Source organism: Artemia sp. Qi Xiang Cuo, chromosome 11 (assembly GCF_049724085.1).
Source record: "Artemia sp. Qi Xiang Cuo chromosome 11, ASM4972408v1, whole genome shotgun sequence".
NCBI lineage: Eukaryota > Metazoa > Arthropoda > Branchiopoda > Anostraca > Artemiidae > Artemia > Artemia sp. Qi Xiang Cuo.
In genome coordinates, this window is record NC_142804.1 from 38,186,149 (window position 1) to 38,205,660 (window position 19,512).

The 19,512-nt window shown below is 34.7% G+C and overlaps 1 protein-coding gene across 1 annotated transcript in view; it reads left to right on the forward strand.

Annotated features, from left to right (window-relative positions):
• Dhc64C (dynein heavy chain, cytoplasmic) overlaps nt 1-19,512 on the forward strand; it is a 275,177-nt gene that overhangs the window by 238,852 nt on the left and 16,813 nt on the right. Inside the window, exons 54-60 of the mRNA XM_089096466.1 lie at nt 3,230-3,406; nt 4,057-4,253; nt 9,586-9,751; nt 13,220-13,512; nt 14,757-14,970; nt 16,604-16,798; nt 18,847-19,156. Of these exons, the coding sequence (XP_088952592.1) occupies nt 3,230-3,406; nt 4,057-4,253; nt 9,586-9,751; nt 13,220-13,512; nt 14,757-14,970; nt 16,604-16,798; nt 18,847-19,156 (1,552 nt within the window). The remainder of the gene's footprint in view (nt 1-3,229; nt 3,407-4,056; nt 4,254-9,585; nt 9,752-13,219; nt 13,513-14,756; nt 14,971-16,603; nt 16,799-18,846; nt 19,157-19,512) is intronic.

A 19,512-nucleotide genomic window follows, 5' to 3' on the forward strand; every position in this document is an offset into this window, starting at 1 on the left:
ATTGGCTGTAACTGAAGGGTCTTCTTGGAAATGGAAATCTATATTATTATGTGTTTTCCCACAATTTTTTTTTATTCTATTATACCATTGTATTGGCTTTGTAGAAAACAAATCCTTGACTTTTCACTTGTAATATAAAGAAACATATTTGAAAATCTCTTTTTTTGTATGTTTACGCTTTAAGTTAGCTTTGGGTGTCTTACCATTCTTGCGTGTATTCATTTTAATCCTGATTAGTTTTTTCAACTGGCTAGTAATGTACGGTTTGTCATTAGAACATGTTTTTACTTTTTTCTCAGGAAGGAATATATGTATTTTGTTTCAATCAGATTTTGGATTAGTAATAGTTTTCAGTCAGAGTTGTCATTAGTAATCCAAGATCCAAATGCGAAAAGGCCATCATAGGAAATAGGGCGATAAGAGAACTCAGTAACAGAAAAAATATTATTAAAGCTGGTGAGAGGCTTCATTAGTAAACAAAAATGGTAGCTTCTTCCCAATGGAGGCAAAGAGGCAGGTGGGGCATAGAAAGCCTGCATATTGGTTCAAATCAAATAAAGGGTAGAATTTCCTTTTGTTGTTGGTATTTTTACTATCTGTTTTAAGTTGAGGGAGCTATAAAGGGAATTTAACTTTAGATCATTAGCATCACCTACTAAGAAAATACCGGCGTTCGAGAATTTGCAGAGGACCAATTCGGCACTATTATGCAGTTGTTGGTAGAATCGCTGTCTTTGTGCAGCGTTTTGATTTTGGGAATGATAGAAGCAGCAAAACACAATCAAATTAAAGGGGCGTGGTAAAACTTTGGGTCTTACACTTACCCAAATGATTTCATCGTAATCTGAAAGGTTGGGAGCGTGAATTAATTTAGGAAAGAGATAAATATTTACAAATAATAGTATTCCACCTCCCTTTTTACCTAGGGGGTGATCATGAGGACGAATAAATGTTTTATGAATTGGAAGTGGTTATTAATTTTCAATAAATCAGGGTTCTGTGCTTGAACCTCAGTTACGGCAATTACATCATTTTTGTGTACTTGACAGAGGGTCTCTAGTTCCATCAATTTGTCGAAATTCAGGCTTTCGGCGTTCGTAACAAGGAGCTTTGGGAAAGTAAAACGGTTACTAAAGCGAGCAATTTTTTGTTTGTTAATTGTGGGAGCCAGTAGGGAGTGGGAGGAACGTGGATCTGAGGGAGGAGATGCATCTTTTTTGGGACGAAGGCTGGGATTCGTTTGAGAAGCAGGATTAAACGACGGGACTGGACCGGACCTGAGAGAAAAGGAGGATAGTGGACAAATTATGGGGATATTATTAAGTTGGGATGGAACTACGGTGGAGTGGAGATAATCTGTTAAACGGCTGTTACCTTATGGGGGAATGGTGATTCACGTCTGTCAAGGAGTCGTTGGTTTGTGGGAGAGTGGGGAGGATATAGGGCCATATTCCGTAAGCGGAGAGGGAATAAGGCTTCTGAGTGAGGGGGGAAGTAGCAAAGTTATGTTTTTTGGCAAGGTAGGAGAAGGAGGGATGGGTACTTCCTTAAAAACAACTATTGACAGAGGAACATTATGTTTTTGAAGCTTGTTAGAAGTTTTCTGAATCGTTGTTTGAAAGAAGACAAATTTTGAGCATGAACGAAAAACGAACACTTATTGCGATTCTGGGGGATAAACGGGGCAAATGTTGCCTCTGTGCAAACATGTTGTTTACTTCCTTATATTTCTTTTTTATGTATTTTTTGTTTTTACTTCAAAATTAATTCTTTTTATATAAATATAATGAGAAACAATAACTGTCCTTTTTTTCTATTTAATTCTCAAATTCTCACTTTTACCCAATACATTATACCCACTTCGATCTTTACTATAAAAATGTCAAGCCTTCCAATCACTTTCGACTATTAAAATGGTGCACTAGCCCTTTCAATTTACTATTAAATAGGCCCCTTCGGAAACGGCAACGCTTTCTAAAGACACCTCATATGCCCCCAGGGCATAAATTTACAGCCCTTACCCTAAAGTCTATTAGGGTGGTTGTCATCCTCTAAGACCGAATCTCCAGAACTTTCAACTACGTTAAACAACATGGCTATCTCAAATTTTGATTGAATGTGTTTGGGGAATAGTCTCAAATTCAGTGTCTACAGTATATTGACTTATTGCTCATTTCCTTGATGTTTTTCTTATATTTCTTAAATATAGGAACTAAATGGATTGAGTAATTACGATTGTGTTTTCTTAATTAATCAATTCTTTTAAGTGTTGTTATGTGTCATTCAATTTATTCAATTTAGTAAGTGTTGCTGTGTGTCATTTTTTAATCACGGTTCAGAATTAAATATTTAATTGTTGGTATTACTATCCTTTAATCGTAAAATGTTCTTTGTATAAGCGCAAAAAATTTGGATTTCTTCTGAGCTGAGTGCAACCCTTAAGTTAAACCTGATTATCTCTAAGTTAGAATGTTCTAAGAAACTTTTAATATGTGAATGCTTGCTTTCGGCTGGATTGACTATTGCAAAGGACAGATTACGTGTTTAAACAATGATATTAGGCTATATTCTGTTTTTTAAGACAAAAACAAGAAAGGGAAAAATGAATGTCATGTGTTCAGTAAAGATTAGATTCTGATTTATTAATGTTGCTCATCATTAATCAGTATTTAGATGTATACCGTAATTAAATATATGTAATCCCTATTTGCACTGAAGTTTACAGTGTGGTTCTCCAAATAAAAGTTTGCCCATCCGTGAAAACACACGTCGTATTAGCTCTCTTTTTGAAATTGTCGAGTTGTGGGGTTTTACTGGGTTATAACTTTAAAAACTGTACTTATAATATTGTACTTATAGAAAAAATGTACTAAAATGTACTTATAACTTTCAAAAATATCTTGCTATGAGGCTCCGCTGCCATTTGAATATTAAAAATCTATTTTAAAAGAAAGTCTCTGAAACTCAGATCAAAATTGTGAGCAAAATCTGTTAGAATAACAGATGGTTTTTATCTGACACACAGCCAGAGGATGCCCCCGAAAGTTTCTTTACTATTTATCTCGTATTTTTACTTAATGTGCCCATTTTTTGTGACTATTTTCATTTATCCTCCCTTCCTACGTAAAAAAAAATATGTGCACGTGTCAGATTACATTCCATTTATGTGGGTATTTCTTAGTCATTAAGCAAAAAATCCATTGTTTTAATATGGTTTCAACACTTACAGGCCTGTAGCAGTATTTACTTCACAATGGAATCCTTACCACAAATACACTACTTGTATCAATATTCTCTTCAGTTCTTCTTGGATATATATAATTGTGTCCTTCACTCGAACCCACGATTACAAGGAGTTACTGACTACAATCAAAGACTGTCGATCGTCAGCTATGATTTGTTTCAGGTATCTATCTACTCTTTTTATTTCTTGTCTTCGGAAATTATTTAAAATTTATATGCTATTTAAGGGTATAATCTGGTTTGATCCACTCTTAATAGGTTTATTAGTGGTTCAATTATAGATTTTCTTGCTGTAGCCCCTTCTCACTTTTGAAGTCTTAAAGAATCGACTCCTCGGACTCCACTGATTTCTTAAGGTACGACTCTAACTCCCAAAAAATTATAATTGCCAAACTCAGACTTTTTTTTAATAATATCCAGAATCCAGCTTTAATGCTTTACCTTTAATAGTAAGTTAGTACCAATTTCGACTCCACAGCCCCGAATCCTATCTTTTCTTAGTCCACTAAATTTTCACTAGCTATAATAAATGTTCAATCTAAGAACTTGTAACTCTAAGAAAACCTGTGGTATAGACAATAGAATTTAAGGCTAAAATAATGCAATTGACCAGCTGCCCAAACTATTTATTCTGCTATGAAGTTAGAACAAAATTTGACTGTCTTAGAAAACTTTCATAATTGATATATAAAAGGCAAAAAAATCCTGGTTTCTCTCTCCCCTGATTTTAGCTGCTGATAAACGTACTGTATGAATGCTTGTTGTAATATCTTTCGAAAATATTTATTCGCACAATAAAAACTTTTTTTCTAGCTTACTTTTGAGCGTTTGGCCCGTGGAATGCTTCACATTGATAGACTTACATTGGCTTTGCTGCTGATTCGTATCTATCTGAAAGGCAGTGGCATTGAAGCGAATTTGGAAGCGGAATTTGACTATTTCTTGCATGGAAATCAAGAAGTTGGCCATGTAGCAGATCATTTGGAGGCTGCAGCTATTTTGTCTCAGAAGTAAGTTGTTATTGGTTTGTAAAGCTCACTCTAATTTAATTCTTGGATTGTTGTTTGCTCTAAGGTTTGAATGTTTAAAACTTTTTCTTAGAACGGGGTGTTTTCTTAACAAACGACATTTCAGACAAATTCTTCTTCTTTCTCTTTTGATTTGGGATTTTTAACTGAGATATTATTGCTGTTTTATTTTTTTTTTGTAAAATTTTATAAATCTGATTTTAGTGATTCAAACTTTGAAAAATGAATAATATATACTTTTCGTAAGTATAATTTGTTTATTTTTCATTTGTGTTACTTCATAGTGTTTTACTGTGTACCCAAAATCTTCAAAAACAATTCTTTAACTCGATGTCAGATACAGATTCTGTAAGCTGAAAGACTGACAGATCTTTCCTCCTCGGTACTTGAAACCAGTATGAATGAAAACCCAGACTGTAGAATGTGGTAATGAAGTCTATCAACATTTATGATGATTGTCTTCCGGCTTGTAGATAGATAAAAGAAAGCCAAAAATTCTCAAACAATTCAGATGAGTCTGCTTTTAGGCTGAGGTTGCAGACATTAACACCTATCGAACCTCACAATAGCATTACGAAACCAGTAGTACATTCAAAACCAACCGCAAATACACAAGTTTCAAATATAGTTTATTCTGTCAACGTAAACAAAGATACCTACTTCGATGTGTTATTTCAAAATCATGATGAAAAGCTGTGCTAATGACCCCCTCCCCCCCCCCAAAAAAAAATAGCAAGGAACAAAGTTTTTTTATTCTTTAACATTCCCGCTGAGCTGCCAGCAGAAGATTTAATAAAGATCTGTCTGGAGAATAAGGAAAAACATACCGATAATGTCTGTACATTGCCTTAGACAACAAGATGAAAAAGAAAACGTCGTGCTCAAAAATGCTCTGTTCATTTTGTCCAGTAATGTAATTGTAGTCAAATTTGTCAACTAAAGGCCTGCAAGATGTATCGGGGAAGACCAACGCAATATACTAAATGTCTGAACTCATGGTACACTTCTGAAACTAAAAAAATAATCATATATATATATATATATATATATATATATATATATATATATATATATATATATATATATATATATATATATATATATATATATATATGTGTGTGTAAATGTGCAGTTTGTCTTCAGTTCCCGACCGATACTTACAACTAGTCTTAATTTGTGCGAATTGCGGTAATACCCATATCTCCTAAGGCATTAAATTAGCTCCACAAGAGAAAATACATGAACCCACCTGCTGGAAGCCAGGAACAAAAATAAACTCTAAGTGATATCTCCAAAGTCTGAATTCTTTATCTTCCATCATCTGCTTCGACTCAATGCATTCTAACACTTGCCTCCTCGCCCCCCCCCCCCAGTATTCACGTATATAAAACAACCGACATTGCAGCAAAAAGAAGTATCGTAAAAAAACCTGTTTAGAAAAAGAAATAAACCCAGAAATTTATCTTTGACGGGGACTGGGTCTACATTTATTGGCCAGACATCCCAAACGAATGCCATATTCACTTTGATTTCTGCTCTATCTAAATATCTGATTTCTGTTTGAATAATTTCTAAAAAAAAGAATATTAGAAAAGAATTAGAAAATAATCTTTTTTTAGATTAGAAAAGAATATAAAAAAAAAGTCTTTGAGAACAAGTATTTTGAGAGTTATCATCAGATGCATCAATCAGTCAATTTTAGATAGCTTCAAATTATACAATTTATTGTATGTGAGGCCACGTTCGCATGAAAAAGCCTCAAGGACCCGATACCATCTGTTCACCCCCCCCCCCCCTAAAAAAATATCTTTTTTCTACCTAACTATTGGCCATAATTTAAGGTTGTATAATGTAATGTTATTCCGGTTCCGTTGTTCTTTTTATTTACTTAGGGATTGTCTTCTTTTACTAGAAAATAAAATCCAGCAAGTGAACTGGGGTGGTATATAATTTAGTCGTAAGGGTCTTGGTGTAAAACAAAAATACACCCAAAATGCAACAATTTGCCAAAACAAGGCAAGGCTGTGGCTTGAAAATCCTAAAGATTTTCTTCAAATAGAAGGGAGGGGTAGGGGACACCCTTCTTACTTATCCAGGCTTGTGTTGATTAGGAAACTTTCGTGACTGTCAGATTCAGGGTTAGATCCAGAAAATCAACGGTCGGAATCATATTTCAGCTGTAGTATGATAACTGCACGAAATTTCCGCACCTTCTAACGAAAAAGCTTGATAACAAGGGGGGAGGGGCTTTAACTTAATGAATATATAATAAAAGAGTTGTTCTGTGGAACTTGTTTTGTGTAACCTCTTCTATCATTTTGTCTATCAGTGTTTTATGGAAATACGCGAAAGACGAAATATCTGCAAGTAAATCCTCAGTAAATGGGTTTGAAGAAGCACATAAAGAAAGTGGTGCGGATTATTTATTTATTTATTTTTTTTACTAACTGATGTCTAACCTAACTAGGTTTAGAATGTTTCTGATTGTGCTACAATTTGTTCGAAGAGTTAATATTTGATGCTACATACTGTGCTTTTTCAATAGGCTTGAAATTAAATAGGCCATAATTTCAAATTATACACGACTTTCTCATATCTGTCAGAATAGCGAATACATTCTTGTAAACTTGAACAAGTGTGGCTGACCTAGTGAAGACTAACGCTGAGTTTAGAGTGGATTAGGGCGAACTAAAGTGGATAACTTTGTAAGTTATTATTCTATACTAACCAAAATTTTGAAGTAATTTTTTCTACAATCTGTGATTGTTATTCAGAATTAAACCTCTAGTACTTTAACGTTCTTTGAGCTAACTTTGAAAGTGAAATTGGGTCGCTCTAATGCAGCGGTCGGGAAACCGGGGTAAATTGCCCCAAATGGGATAAAAATTAAATGGGGGGGGGGTTAAAATGAAATTTTTGTGAGTAAAAAGTATATATTTTAATTTTGTTATTTTATAAACCTGTTAGTATTTTTTTTCAACTTAAACAATTTAGCGACATATGTAGTGCCACGCCATCTCACTCCTCACCACTAGAGTGTTCTCGAGTTAAATCTTTGCGCAGTAAAGCACAGCCCCGGCTATCTGCTCAGTCCGTGCCATGACGTCAAGTTCTAATACATTGACGAGTCAGAGAGCCAGTTTTTCTAGTTAGTTGCTGACGAGGCCACCATTTATCATTAATCATCAATATTTCGATTAAGGTTAGCCGCAATTTGAAAATTTAATTCAAGAATTTTAATTATTATTTTCTGTCTCCCTTCATATGGCAGCAAATAGAAAAAGAACATACCAAGACGAATTCATTAATTACGGTTTTACACAAATAGAAGACAATGGTACAATGAAACCACAGTGTGTTGTATGTATGAAGATGCTGACTTCAGAATCTTTAAAAGAAAGTCAGTTGAAGAAACATTTAGATAATTTGCTTTCACGTCTGTCTTCCAAACCGCAAGAATACTTTGTAAATTTAGAAATGTATGTTAAAAGACAAAGATTGAATAGCAACTTGTTTGGTACATTGACCAGCGTTCAGCATCAAGGGAAGTAGCCTGGTTGATTGCTCAAAATAAGAAACCATACACTATTGGTGAAGATTTGGTTAAACCAGCTGTTGTAAAAATGGCAGAGATTATGTTTGGTCAAAAAAGAAGTGAAGAAACCGAATTCAGTGCCCTTGTCTGCGTAAATTGTGAAAGAACGAATTTCTATACTAGCAGAAATTGTGAAGGAACAGGCTACTTTCGTATTAAAACGGGCTAAATATTTTGCTATTCAGCTTGATGAGACAACTGATTTCAGTAGCAATTCACAGCTAATGGTATACGTTTGCTACAAAGGTACAGATAATTTTGAAGAGGAATTGCTGTTTTGTTCTCCTCTCGAGTTGAGATCTCGTGGAATTGATGTCCATAATAAAGTAAATTTATACTTGAATGTACAATGTTTAAAATGAGAAAACTGTGCTTCTGTATTTTTGGATGGAGCTCCAGCTATGCTGGGTTATAAATATGTTTTTCCAGCTTTCGTATAAAAAATAACCCAAATATGGAAGTTACTCACTGTATGATCCATCGCCAGGCCCTTATGGTCAAATATTTATAACCTATACTGGAAGCCGTCATGCATGATGTTATCAAGATTGTAAATTTTATCAAGGGACAAGCATTAAACACGCGGCTATTTCCTGAATTATGTCAGGATGGTGAAGCTATATGGACCTACTTTATTAAAAGAAGGAAGGTGGCTCTCTCCCGGAAATGTACTAAATCGAATATGGACTCTCAAAACTGAAGTCGGAATTTCTATGCTTGATCAAAAAAAATTTCTCACAGATAAGTTTAAAAACTCTTCCAGGATTGCATATCTAGCATATTTAGCGGACATTTTTGAGGGTATAAATATATTAAACAAAGAATTGCGAGGGAAGAATATTAACATTATTTCAGCGAGAGAAATATTGTCAGCGTTTGGATTAAATCTACAATATTGGAGACAGTAAGTAGAACAGAACAAGATAGCTTATTTTTCGAGGTTAGCTTTATTTTTCGAAGATTGTGAAAATATTACTTTTGCTGACATCAAGGATACAATTCTAAGACATCTTGTCGAACTCAGAAAGCGGTTTTTAGATTACTTTCCAGATCTTGATACACGTACTGTCAGTTGGATTGTAGATCCTTCGAAATGTGAAATTGCTATGATACCAGAAGAACTTTCAGGTTTGGCAGAAGCAATACTTGAACTCCGATTTAATACTGAAGCGCGTATTCAATTTGAGAGTAAACCAAACCTGTCGTCTTTTTGGATGTCAAAAGCTGCAAAGGCTTTCAAAATTGCACATGAAGAGGCGGTTTAAAAAAAGTGCTGCCATTTGGAACAACATATTTGTGCGAAAAAGGCTTTTCCACTCTAATGAACATAAAAACGAAGAACAGAAATCGAAGTTTCAATTTTATATATATATTACTTATATTACTATTATTACCGTTATGTAGTACTAGGTATTACATTGATAAATTGAATAAATGACGCTTTAATTTAATTTTTAGTTATTGTTTTCTTTTCAAAATTATCACTGGGGGGGGGGGGTATAATATGAAAGATGCTAAAACGAGGCGATTTTTGTTTTCACCATGTTTTTGGGTAATGATTAAAAAAAATCACCACTGCTGCTCTAATGGATGTTTTTGCTGTGTATGCGATGGTGGAAGTGATATATATTTACACTTGGGTGTCTGCTGAGTTAATTTTGATGCGTGACAAGGCTATTTGACTGTAATTTGTGTTTACAAATAAATACTTTTCTTTAGGTTTATGCCATTCAAAAGCTTACCAGATAAGATCAGCAAGCTTGGGAATGAGTTTGATAGTTGGATAAAGCATCCGACCCCTGAGGTAGTGGTACCCACTCTATGGTCTTCTGACAAGCCAATTCCACCGCAGAAAGAATCAATGTTCAAGCTTCTCCTTATACAGGTAGTTTTCCTATAGATTTTATTTTCTTTCCGTGTCAATTCTTTTTCTAGATATCTGAAAACACTTCCTTTTTTAGTGCTTTCTACGCCACGGAATGATCACGCTTGGCTTCTAATTTTTGTCCTGCAAAAAATACTATCAAATGAAAGATCTTGAGCCGAACTGACCAGCCATGACAAAAATCTCTAATAGCTTCTTTTCTCTACGTGGATTAGTTGCGCCAATTGTATTTTATTGGTGGTGGTTTTACTTGTTTTTAGTTTTAGTTTTAGTTTGTTTTTTTTATCTTGTTCTTATTGTGTTCCTCTTGTGCTGAAGAGGCCTTGTTTTGATACAGGCAGAATATCCGCGTTGTTTTAAATTTTTCATCTTTTTTCCCTGCTGGCCGCAGTCTCGTTTGTCGTTTTTTTTCATTGAGTTTTTTCTCTTTGTTGGTTTTTTAATACTATCAAAATCTAGCTGGAAGGCAATTTGACTGAGTTCATTCTAAATTGTGCTACACAAAGTTCTCTATGCTCAAGTGCAGGAACAAACAACAAAGTCTGGAAATTTTTTTCGCCAGGCGATTGGTGTATTGAAATCAATACCAATAATTAAATTTTTTGGTGTTGTCTTTAATGTCTGAACTTAGAACTTTAAACTTCTGGACAGTTCATAGATTAAAAATTAGAAAAATTACATTGCCGTCAAAAAAATAAAAACTTCAGATACCTATTCTTCTCAAACATATCCATGTCTCCATTATATTATAAATTCAACAATGTATTTTATACTAACGGTTACCCAAAACACAGTGGGTAAAATACTCTCTGATAAATTTTGGTTCAAGTCACACTGTGGCAACAATCGTTTCCCCTTTAAGGATTCTTTTTACCCCCCCCCCTCCCTTCGTGGTGTAATAATCCTTTGACATGTATCCCCATCCCTTAGGTTTTATTTGATAGGGTTTATTTTGATAGGTTTTATATTCCTTTTCCTGATGTCACTAATCTCCGAGTCCTGGCGTGGGCTGGGGGGGGGGGGGGGGTAGTGGTGTGAATCTGCATGCTCAGCTGCCTGGGTTGTGATGGCGATAGGTTTTTGAGGCCTAAGACTTGATCCCATTGGGTCCGCCTCGCCACAAATTAAAAAAAAAAATCCTTTAAATCTTGTTTGCCAAATTCTATGATGTCATCAACCCTTATTTTCTTTGCTTTTTGCTTTTTTCATGGCCCTTTGACTCAGTAATGCCTCCTGTAGATCCTCTTTGACTAATAGCTACTTAGATGTCTCCAATAAAACTCATTTAAATTCACTGGGGACTCAATAGTCATACTACCCATGCTTAAATATGATTTCCTTTGGTTTTTAACATTAAGAACTGTAAACCTCTGGCTAAGGATTTCAGACCAAGGCAAATTATTTGGATATCTCAGAATTTGTAATCTTCAGCATGTTGGCCCTAGTTGGGCCAAAAGTGATGTTTGCATCACAAAATGCCAGGAAACGGCATTTTACTGTGGCACTATCTGTTGCGTCATTTCAAAATGACCCAATATATTTTCATGTCCATTTATTTTACATCAAACCTCTCACGGTACTCTACGACCACCTATTCTGGACGATCAGCCCTAAAAAAAAAAAAAAATAAAAAAAAAAAAAAAAGAGAACGCGTCAAAGTTGCCTCAGTTTACGCGCATTATTCTTGTTGTTCAGAGTGAATGACTTTTAACCTCCAATATAGGGTTTTCGACAAAGCTCATTTCAATAGTGTATTTTTTATATCAGTTGGACATCAGTGCTAAGAGGTTTCAGGCTCTTTTCTTTTGAAATTCTCAAGAATACCTTCTTGTAATTGTAAAATGCTTTTCAGTTGAACCTGAATAAAATATACTTAACATTTTCAAACAGTGATGTATGGGAAATATTTGTCACCAGACAACTTTTTTGTAATCCTGTCCTTAAATTTAGGCTAGTATGGGCCTTCATTCGCTCTACTGGTTTGCAGTTACATGAAGCGGTCTCCATGGCTCTTTCTAAACGGAATAAATTGCAAAAACGATTTGGAAGAATTTGTCAATTATGATTATGATGTTATTTTTTTAGTGATTTGACAGAGTCCGCTTGTTCTGTTCACGCGTTTGATAATACATATTTGTTCTCTTCTAATTCACTTGACTGTTACCATTATTTTAATTTTTTGCAACCTTCGTTAGAATTCTTTTCAATATTATTGTAAACTGATCCACTCAGATCCAATCCTTATGGGGGGAAGTCAAAGAATCTTTCTCAGAGGGCAATGCACACACAAAGAAACTGTATTTTTGTCACTTGGATATTCCCTTTGAATGTTTTCTTGTGGACGCTCTATAGTGTTAGTATAGTGTATGAAAAAAAAAACATTTTTTAAACTTTGAGTTAGATGCACTCAAATATGGTTTGTCCTTATCATGGCTGGTATTACCCACGACCTTCACCCTCCTCTCTCACTCCTGCTCTATGAGGCAAATATATTTCTTCAAATATGATCAGTGGATAAAGATCTACCAGGGTAAGGGATTCTGTCTTACTTTCTGACTCGTTTTCAGAAATAGTATGAGATGTGCCTTTCTTTTGGCACGCTGACATGTAAACTGTGGTCATGAGCATTATCCTTATCCTTTTAGCCCGAAAATAAACAGTAAGATTTTCTAACGTGTTTAATTAACACAATCAGTTTGCTGTTGGTCCTTAATCAAATTTAAGTCTACTAAGAAGAGCAAAGGCTACTTCAGTACGATTTGTGAAGCTGAGGTTCATCCTGGCCTTCGGGAGATAGGTAGACAAGAGAATACTCTTCATAGCTCTCTCGGGAATGAAGCAAGATTAGCTACGATCCATCCTTAATGACCTCTGGACTTTGTTTCAATGTTGCTTGATATTGAAGTTAACCGTTACTGCGTATAAAAATCATGCGTCATTTCACCGCAATTTACTTGGACAAGAAATTCATATTCACTGGCGTTTCTGTATTCAAATCTGAGCTAAATGGACCGAGTGCTGGAGACCAGATATCGATACTTATGATGAGATATTGTTGTTTTTTTAGTGTCTGAAACCGATTCGGGCCACCAAAATTAGTCGCACCGATCAAGTTCAAATGATTACTTTTTGAATAGCCAAGTCTATTGAATGTTTCGATGAGGTAGGGCATGTTTCTAATCAAATCGGTTCTATTATTTGTGGAAATTGACCAACTTTTGATCAAGGAAGCCATGTGGGTTATTTTCATCATTAATCCTTCTCTGCCTGAGAATAATCAGTAAACTGAAATTTTGTAAATTTTTGAATTTAGATAAGCAAATCTTGTGAAGTGATGTAATCATTATCGTCCAAATTTAACAACTAAATTGTATGCGAACCCGCCGTCAAATGGCTTTAGTTTTTTTTTTCGATGTTTGCTTCAATTTTTATTGTAACATTTTGAAATTATTTTCTGCATTGTTTTAGGCGTTCCGTAACGACAGAATCGTTGCTTGTGCTCACGAGGTAGTCAAAACTATAATGGGTGAAAGTTTCCTTGGTTCCGGTGAGCGAGAAGTAAATCTGGCCGAAATGCTTGAATCCCAGGTTAAGCCATCGTCTCCAATTCTCTTATGCAGTGTTCCAGGCTACGATGCCTCTGGTAGGGTAGAAGAAATCGCAGCAGAAAGAGGTGCCCCCCTTACCTCTATCGCTATGGGCTCAGCAGAAGGTTTTACTGAATCTGAAAAGGCTATCAACTCTGCTGTGAAACTTGGAAGGTAATCACTTTTCGTTATTATGAAGACATAGATCTATTAAATCTATGCCAGAAGAATTATCTAAGAATAGTTGTAGACTCTTGTTTGACTGACTGTATGTTAAACAACGAGCTCTGCGAAAAATATGTTCTAATCCCAATTTCTAGGGCTATAATAGAAAGAAAGGGTTGAGATTTCTAGGACATGCTACAAGAATTAAGGATGACGAATTTCAGAAGATTGTTCTTTTTTACCATCCATTTGGAGCTACACGAAAAAGCAGGTCGTCCCCATAAATGGGGTGGATAAAGGTCACAAGGAAGAATTTGAATTAAATCGGAACTTCACGAAAGGCGTAAAGATTGAAGCTTTGAATAGGTTGGAGGGGGAGGAGGAGTGTGTGCAGCTGTGTTGGCCTCAGGTGGTTTAGTGCTTATATTTGACGCTCGGAGATCAGAGGGCTTAAATATTAAACAAGAGTATGTGCTGCTTTTGCAAGGGTCATATTAAACGAAAATTTATAATTTCACGCGGGTAAGATTAAGAATTTTGTCTGTTTGCCCGGCAATGTTTCATTATAAAAAAATGACGGAATGAAAAATGGCCCAGAATCTTGGATCTTGGACATTTGCTGATAACACCACACAACAGCAACTTTTGATAAAGTACGCTGTATGATTGGGTACGATAAGCTGTATCAGCCTTCCAGCAAGACACTATAGACATTCTTAGGTTGGCATTATGGGGTTATTGAATGGGATTGTGTAGCAACAGATGTTTTAGAAAAACCTGTTTAATCTTATTTGTGAACTCCATATTTTCCAATTGGTGTTGAAACAGGTCTGGTTTTGAAAAATTAAACCGTCAGCATCATAGGTTTGTGTATGTATGTATATCTACTGAATTACCAGCAACGATTGTTTTCTAAAGATGGCGTTTGACTTCAAGATTCTTTTCTTAAACATTAATCAAATTGTAGAAAGAAAGAAATAATGAAAGGAAAAAGGGAGTCTTTAAGCAATAATGGGAATTATTTGAAAGAATTTATGTTACTGGTTGCCCATCCTAAGAAATCGTTGAAGAGAAAGAAAAACACTTGTACATGCATGCTAACTTTGATTTTTGTTATGAAATTACTAATAGATATTTACGAGAATATAATTTTTTAAAGATGTATCACAATATATTTAATTGTTTCAATGATTTATAACAACTAACGTAATGTGTCTTTATGTACTCAGCAATTACGAAAATCCCTTTTATAGATGGGTCATGTTGAAAAATGTTCATTTGGCACCGTCATGGTTAATGCAGCTTGAAAAGAGGTTGCATGCTATGCAACCCCAACCCAACTTCCGTCTGTTCTTGACCATGGAAATCTCGCCTAAAATACCTGTCAACTTGCTAAGACAAGGGCATATTCTTGTATTTGAGCCACCCCCAGGTGTAAAAGCTAACCTAACGAGGACGTTCAACACGGTAAGTCTTTTTGTTCTTAATCATTGTTTTTTCAGTAACTCACCGTGTTCTTTTTGTGCCTGGAACTAAAAGGCATACATCAAATCGTTTTCAAAAATGAGGTTTTTTTTCAGAAATCATCATTCTGAAACGAGTCATCTCCTAGAATAATCAGGGGAGTTTGCATTCACTGTCCTATTTCGGATGCAGATCCATATTTACATAATGAGGCGTAGAGAACCTGAGTTATCTTAAAAATGTCTTTAGTAACTTTAACTCAAGGAATTACTTCCCTGGTATTCAGCTTTACATATCTAGATGAATTCACTTTTTTAGAACCAGATAGTTTGTGTTTTTTCTCTTTTTTATCTCTTTTTTTAATTTAAGTCTAAAAAAGCTCCTTGAGAAATCTTCACCTTTTTCTCTTTCTCCTATAAAATAATGAAAACATGAGATGTTGCCAGGTTAAGCCAAACGGTGAAGCTCTTCCTTCCTGTTACGCTACTTCAAGCCTCCAAATTGCTTTAGTGCCATACGTAGCTTTCATATTATTATGCTACGGCCTTTGTGTACTCTTAAGGTCAAATAATTATTTTTGAAGTATTCGGTTCTGTACCGCTATTATTTTGTGGATAATTACAGTAATCCAGAATTATTACAATATTTTAACCAAATTTTTTGTGGACCTTTCTTGATGGGAAGTTGTCGTATTCGAACAAAAAAATGCTTCACATCTATAAAAAGAAACAAATGAATTGTATATATAGCAAAGAAACTAAATGTGTGGATTCCGTTTACGAATAAATTAAAGAGAAAATCCAAAAAAAAAAACATTTCTTAAATAGTTCTTGCTAATTATCATAGCCAAGGCAAGTTAAAGACTGCCATTCTAACACTGAATAAATGATTGTTATTTATCCTGTAGTTTTAGCAGGGGATTGTCTATAAAAGGGAAAGCCATAGTGTGAAAAGGCAGTTCGTATTCATTTATTTAGTAGTAAAAAATGAGCGCTAAATTGGTTTTTGTTATTATAATTACAAAGAAAGCGTAAAAAAAAGATTGATTATTAAATCTAGTAGCGAAATAGGGAATGAAAAAGTTTGTAAGTGTGTTCTTAGGGCATTTGACGGGTTTAGTTTATTCTAATGCATAGTAAGTCTACTAATTGGTGCCGAAGGTGGGAGGATAGATCGGTGTTTCTCGAAAATAAATTCTAAGAAAATATTCTGTGTCTGTTCTGTCGTTTGTCAGGTTAGAAACTTCGAAAGGTTAGATTTTCGTTGTTTTTTTTTGTTTTTTTTTTAGCATTGAGGATGACTTGGCGGAGGTTCTTGTCGAAATATTTGCTTGTTATTCGTCTTCATGTTTTGCCACTGGCTGACAAAATCCTTTTTATGTTATTTTTCATTTATTATTTTCTTTCCTCTCTTAGTTTCATATATCGTGTTTCTTGAAAGCTCCTTAGAGGTTAATAGGATAAAATATTTGATAAATAGGGAATTTTTGGTGCTCTAAAAGAGATGGTTGCCTTTTATAGGCAATAGTGGGTCATTAATGTAATTAATAATTCCCCCTTTCTCCCTCTTCATCTCTAGTGATAGTATATTGCTGTTGCTGTGACGATATTCACCGCTTTCTTCTTTTTGTTTTTAGATTCCAGCATCGCGTATCATGCGGGCCCCTAATGAGCGTGCAAGATTGTATTTCCTGTTGGCATGGCTTCATGCAATTATTCAAGAGCGTCTTCGGTACACCCCCCTTGGGTGGGCTAAAAAATACGAGTTCAATGAAGCTGACCTTAAAGTGGCATGCGACACGCTAGACACGTGGATTGATCAAGCTGCCTCAGTAAGTATCAATTACTATATCGTAAATAATAAAGTTGGTTTATGTTCTTCCTTTTTTGATTTTACTTATGGACACCATTTCCGCTTTGCTAAGGGGTCCATTTACACTAAGATCTTACTAAAAATTATAACTTGGTCAATGGTAATTCGGAATCAGCTGAATCCAAACCCTTTTGCGATAGAACTGTAGCTAGCATCTGTAGTTCAGTAGAAACACAATGAAAGTTCAGTGGATTTAAACTTTGCTATGGCTGACAAACTGGAACCAGCTTTTCGTAGTGTTTGTGTCTCAGCATTTGTAAAAATCTAATCCTGAATGGGCCCCAAGTGTCAAAAGTTAGGTATGATGTTTCTATCAAGAAATAAGGTTAAATGAATCCTCAACTGACCTCTTAAATCAAAAAACTGTATTTCAAGAAAACTTACCTGTTGATTGAAATGGCTATCGTAGCGAAGCCCTCTACTACATTTTATTTTTCTTCTAACTCAATTCCTGTGCATTGAGAAATGTGGTCAGCTGACTCAATGATATCTCCAATGTAGAAAGAACAAGTAAAATTCAGATGCTTCTTCTTTTGGCAGCTGGGCATGGCTGTATTAAGAAGATTTTCGAAAAATTAGATTTTCTTAGAAAATATTTTTCTCTGTCTACATTAAGGACCATAATTACGTTATGTATTCCGTTGTTTATTTTGTTTTATTCTTGATTAACAATTCGGTATTCTGTTTCTTCGTATTTACTGTCTTATGTTTTGGTTTTCTTCCTCCTTTTCTTATTTTATGTCTAATTTGTTTCCACGGATGTTTTATATGATTTTGTTTCTGCGGATATCATTTTGCTATTTCGACTGTTGATTTTCTTTCTGAATAGAAAGCATCCAATTTCATCCTGAAATTTTTGTCATAATAAGGGTGGTCAAGGTTCTTTAGTCTAGCTTAAAGAAATGAAGAATTCCTACTATCACTAGATCAAATTGACGAACGACAATTTTGAATAGCTGAATATTTGTTTTCTCTTCAATCCATCTTTATTTTTCTGCCTGTTTGGTAAGATTTACTGTCGCTTTCATGCTATTAGATTTCTTTCGTATAGTTTCTTGTCGAATTTTCATTTGACTATGGTTTTGTCGCGTACCACATTCGTACGTATTTGTACGAATTTGTGTACGTGTACGTATTTGTGGTACATTCGTACCAGAGGCCGAATTTTCATTCGGCCTCTGGTACGAAATATCTACAGGGATGAAAAATTTACCCTTTCACTTCTTAGTTTTTTTTCTGTTCAGCAATCATTAACATAATGGAGATTGATAATTTATAGAAGCAAACTACGAACAGTCCTGCAAAAATATTGTTTTCTTATTTTACTTCATAAATTAAGATTTATTGATTGATTGATATACTCCTAATGCCCTTTTTACATTTTTGTTTGAATGGGAGTCCTGTTTGATTTTCAGTATATGGGTCCATTTCTAGTCAATCTTAGCTTTCATGTCAAGAAAAGTGTTCAATTGCAACCCTTAAAGGTTGGGCTAAATTCGTTTTCTTTTTTTTTTTCTTTTTTTTTAATCCGTCGATCCGACAATATTCGTAACATTGTATTATCGATGCATATAAAACTATTGCAGGGCTTGGATATGTTTCCGAATTTCAATTTACTGGTTCTTTTTCGTAGTTCCTTCTTTCTCACTTATTTTCCGTTTTTCTTTTTTTTTATCTGAAAGTAACTTCCTGATTTTAAAATATTGGAAACAAAAAGTTATCCCTCATGTTGTTATGTTTTTTTCTTTATTTCGTAATTTGTATCGAATAAATAAGTTTCCTTGATAAGTTTCAGAATTGTAATTTACTGTGGCTTTTCTGTAGTTTCTAATTTCTTACTTTCTTTCCATTTTTCTATTTTTTTCTGAACTATAATGAAAATATCAGAATATTTGAAAATAATCTGAAAATAACTTTTCTGTTTAAAATCATACAAAACAAAAGTTGTCCCTTGTTTTGTTATGTTTTTCTTTATTTTTTAAAGTTAAATTAAACAAAAAATTCCAGGGTCGAACCAATTTGTCTCCTGAACGAGTTCCCTGGGAAGCATTGATCCGTCTCCTCAGTCAGTCCATCTACGGTGGCAAAATAGACAACGATTTTGATCAACGTCTTCTGGTAACCTTCTTGAATCAGCTTTTCACTCCCAAATCTTTTGAAGCTGATTTCTCTCTAGTCGCTAGCGAAGGGATAAATATGCCAGAAGGGATACGACGTGAGCAGTATGTGGATTGGATCAATTCCTTGCCAGATATTCAGACGCCATCATGGCTAGGGCTGTCTAACGATGCAGAGAAGATTCTACTGATCAGTAGAGGTACGTATTGTGGCTGTGACTTAGGTCTTTTTTGTTAGGGGTAGTTCTTTCTTAACTAATCTTGTATTGTTTTCCTTTTGTGCTCATTTAATATTGACAAATAATGTTAAAGTGTGATTGTCAAAAGACCTAAATCATGCCCATTTATAATAAAAATAACACAAAAGTAAATTCCCTTTTTTCGAATTCTGGCTCTTTATATTAGTTGTTAAACTATTAAACAAACAGTATCCTTACTGTATGCCAATCTACCTTAGTTATGCCCTGATAGACTATCGTTAAGAAGTGAAATTAATTATTTTTCATACAACTCTGAAAAAGGTTATGCCAGCTTTGCCTCTCACAAAGACTATCTG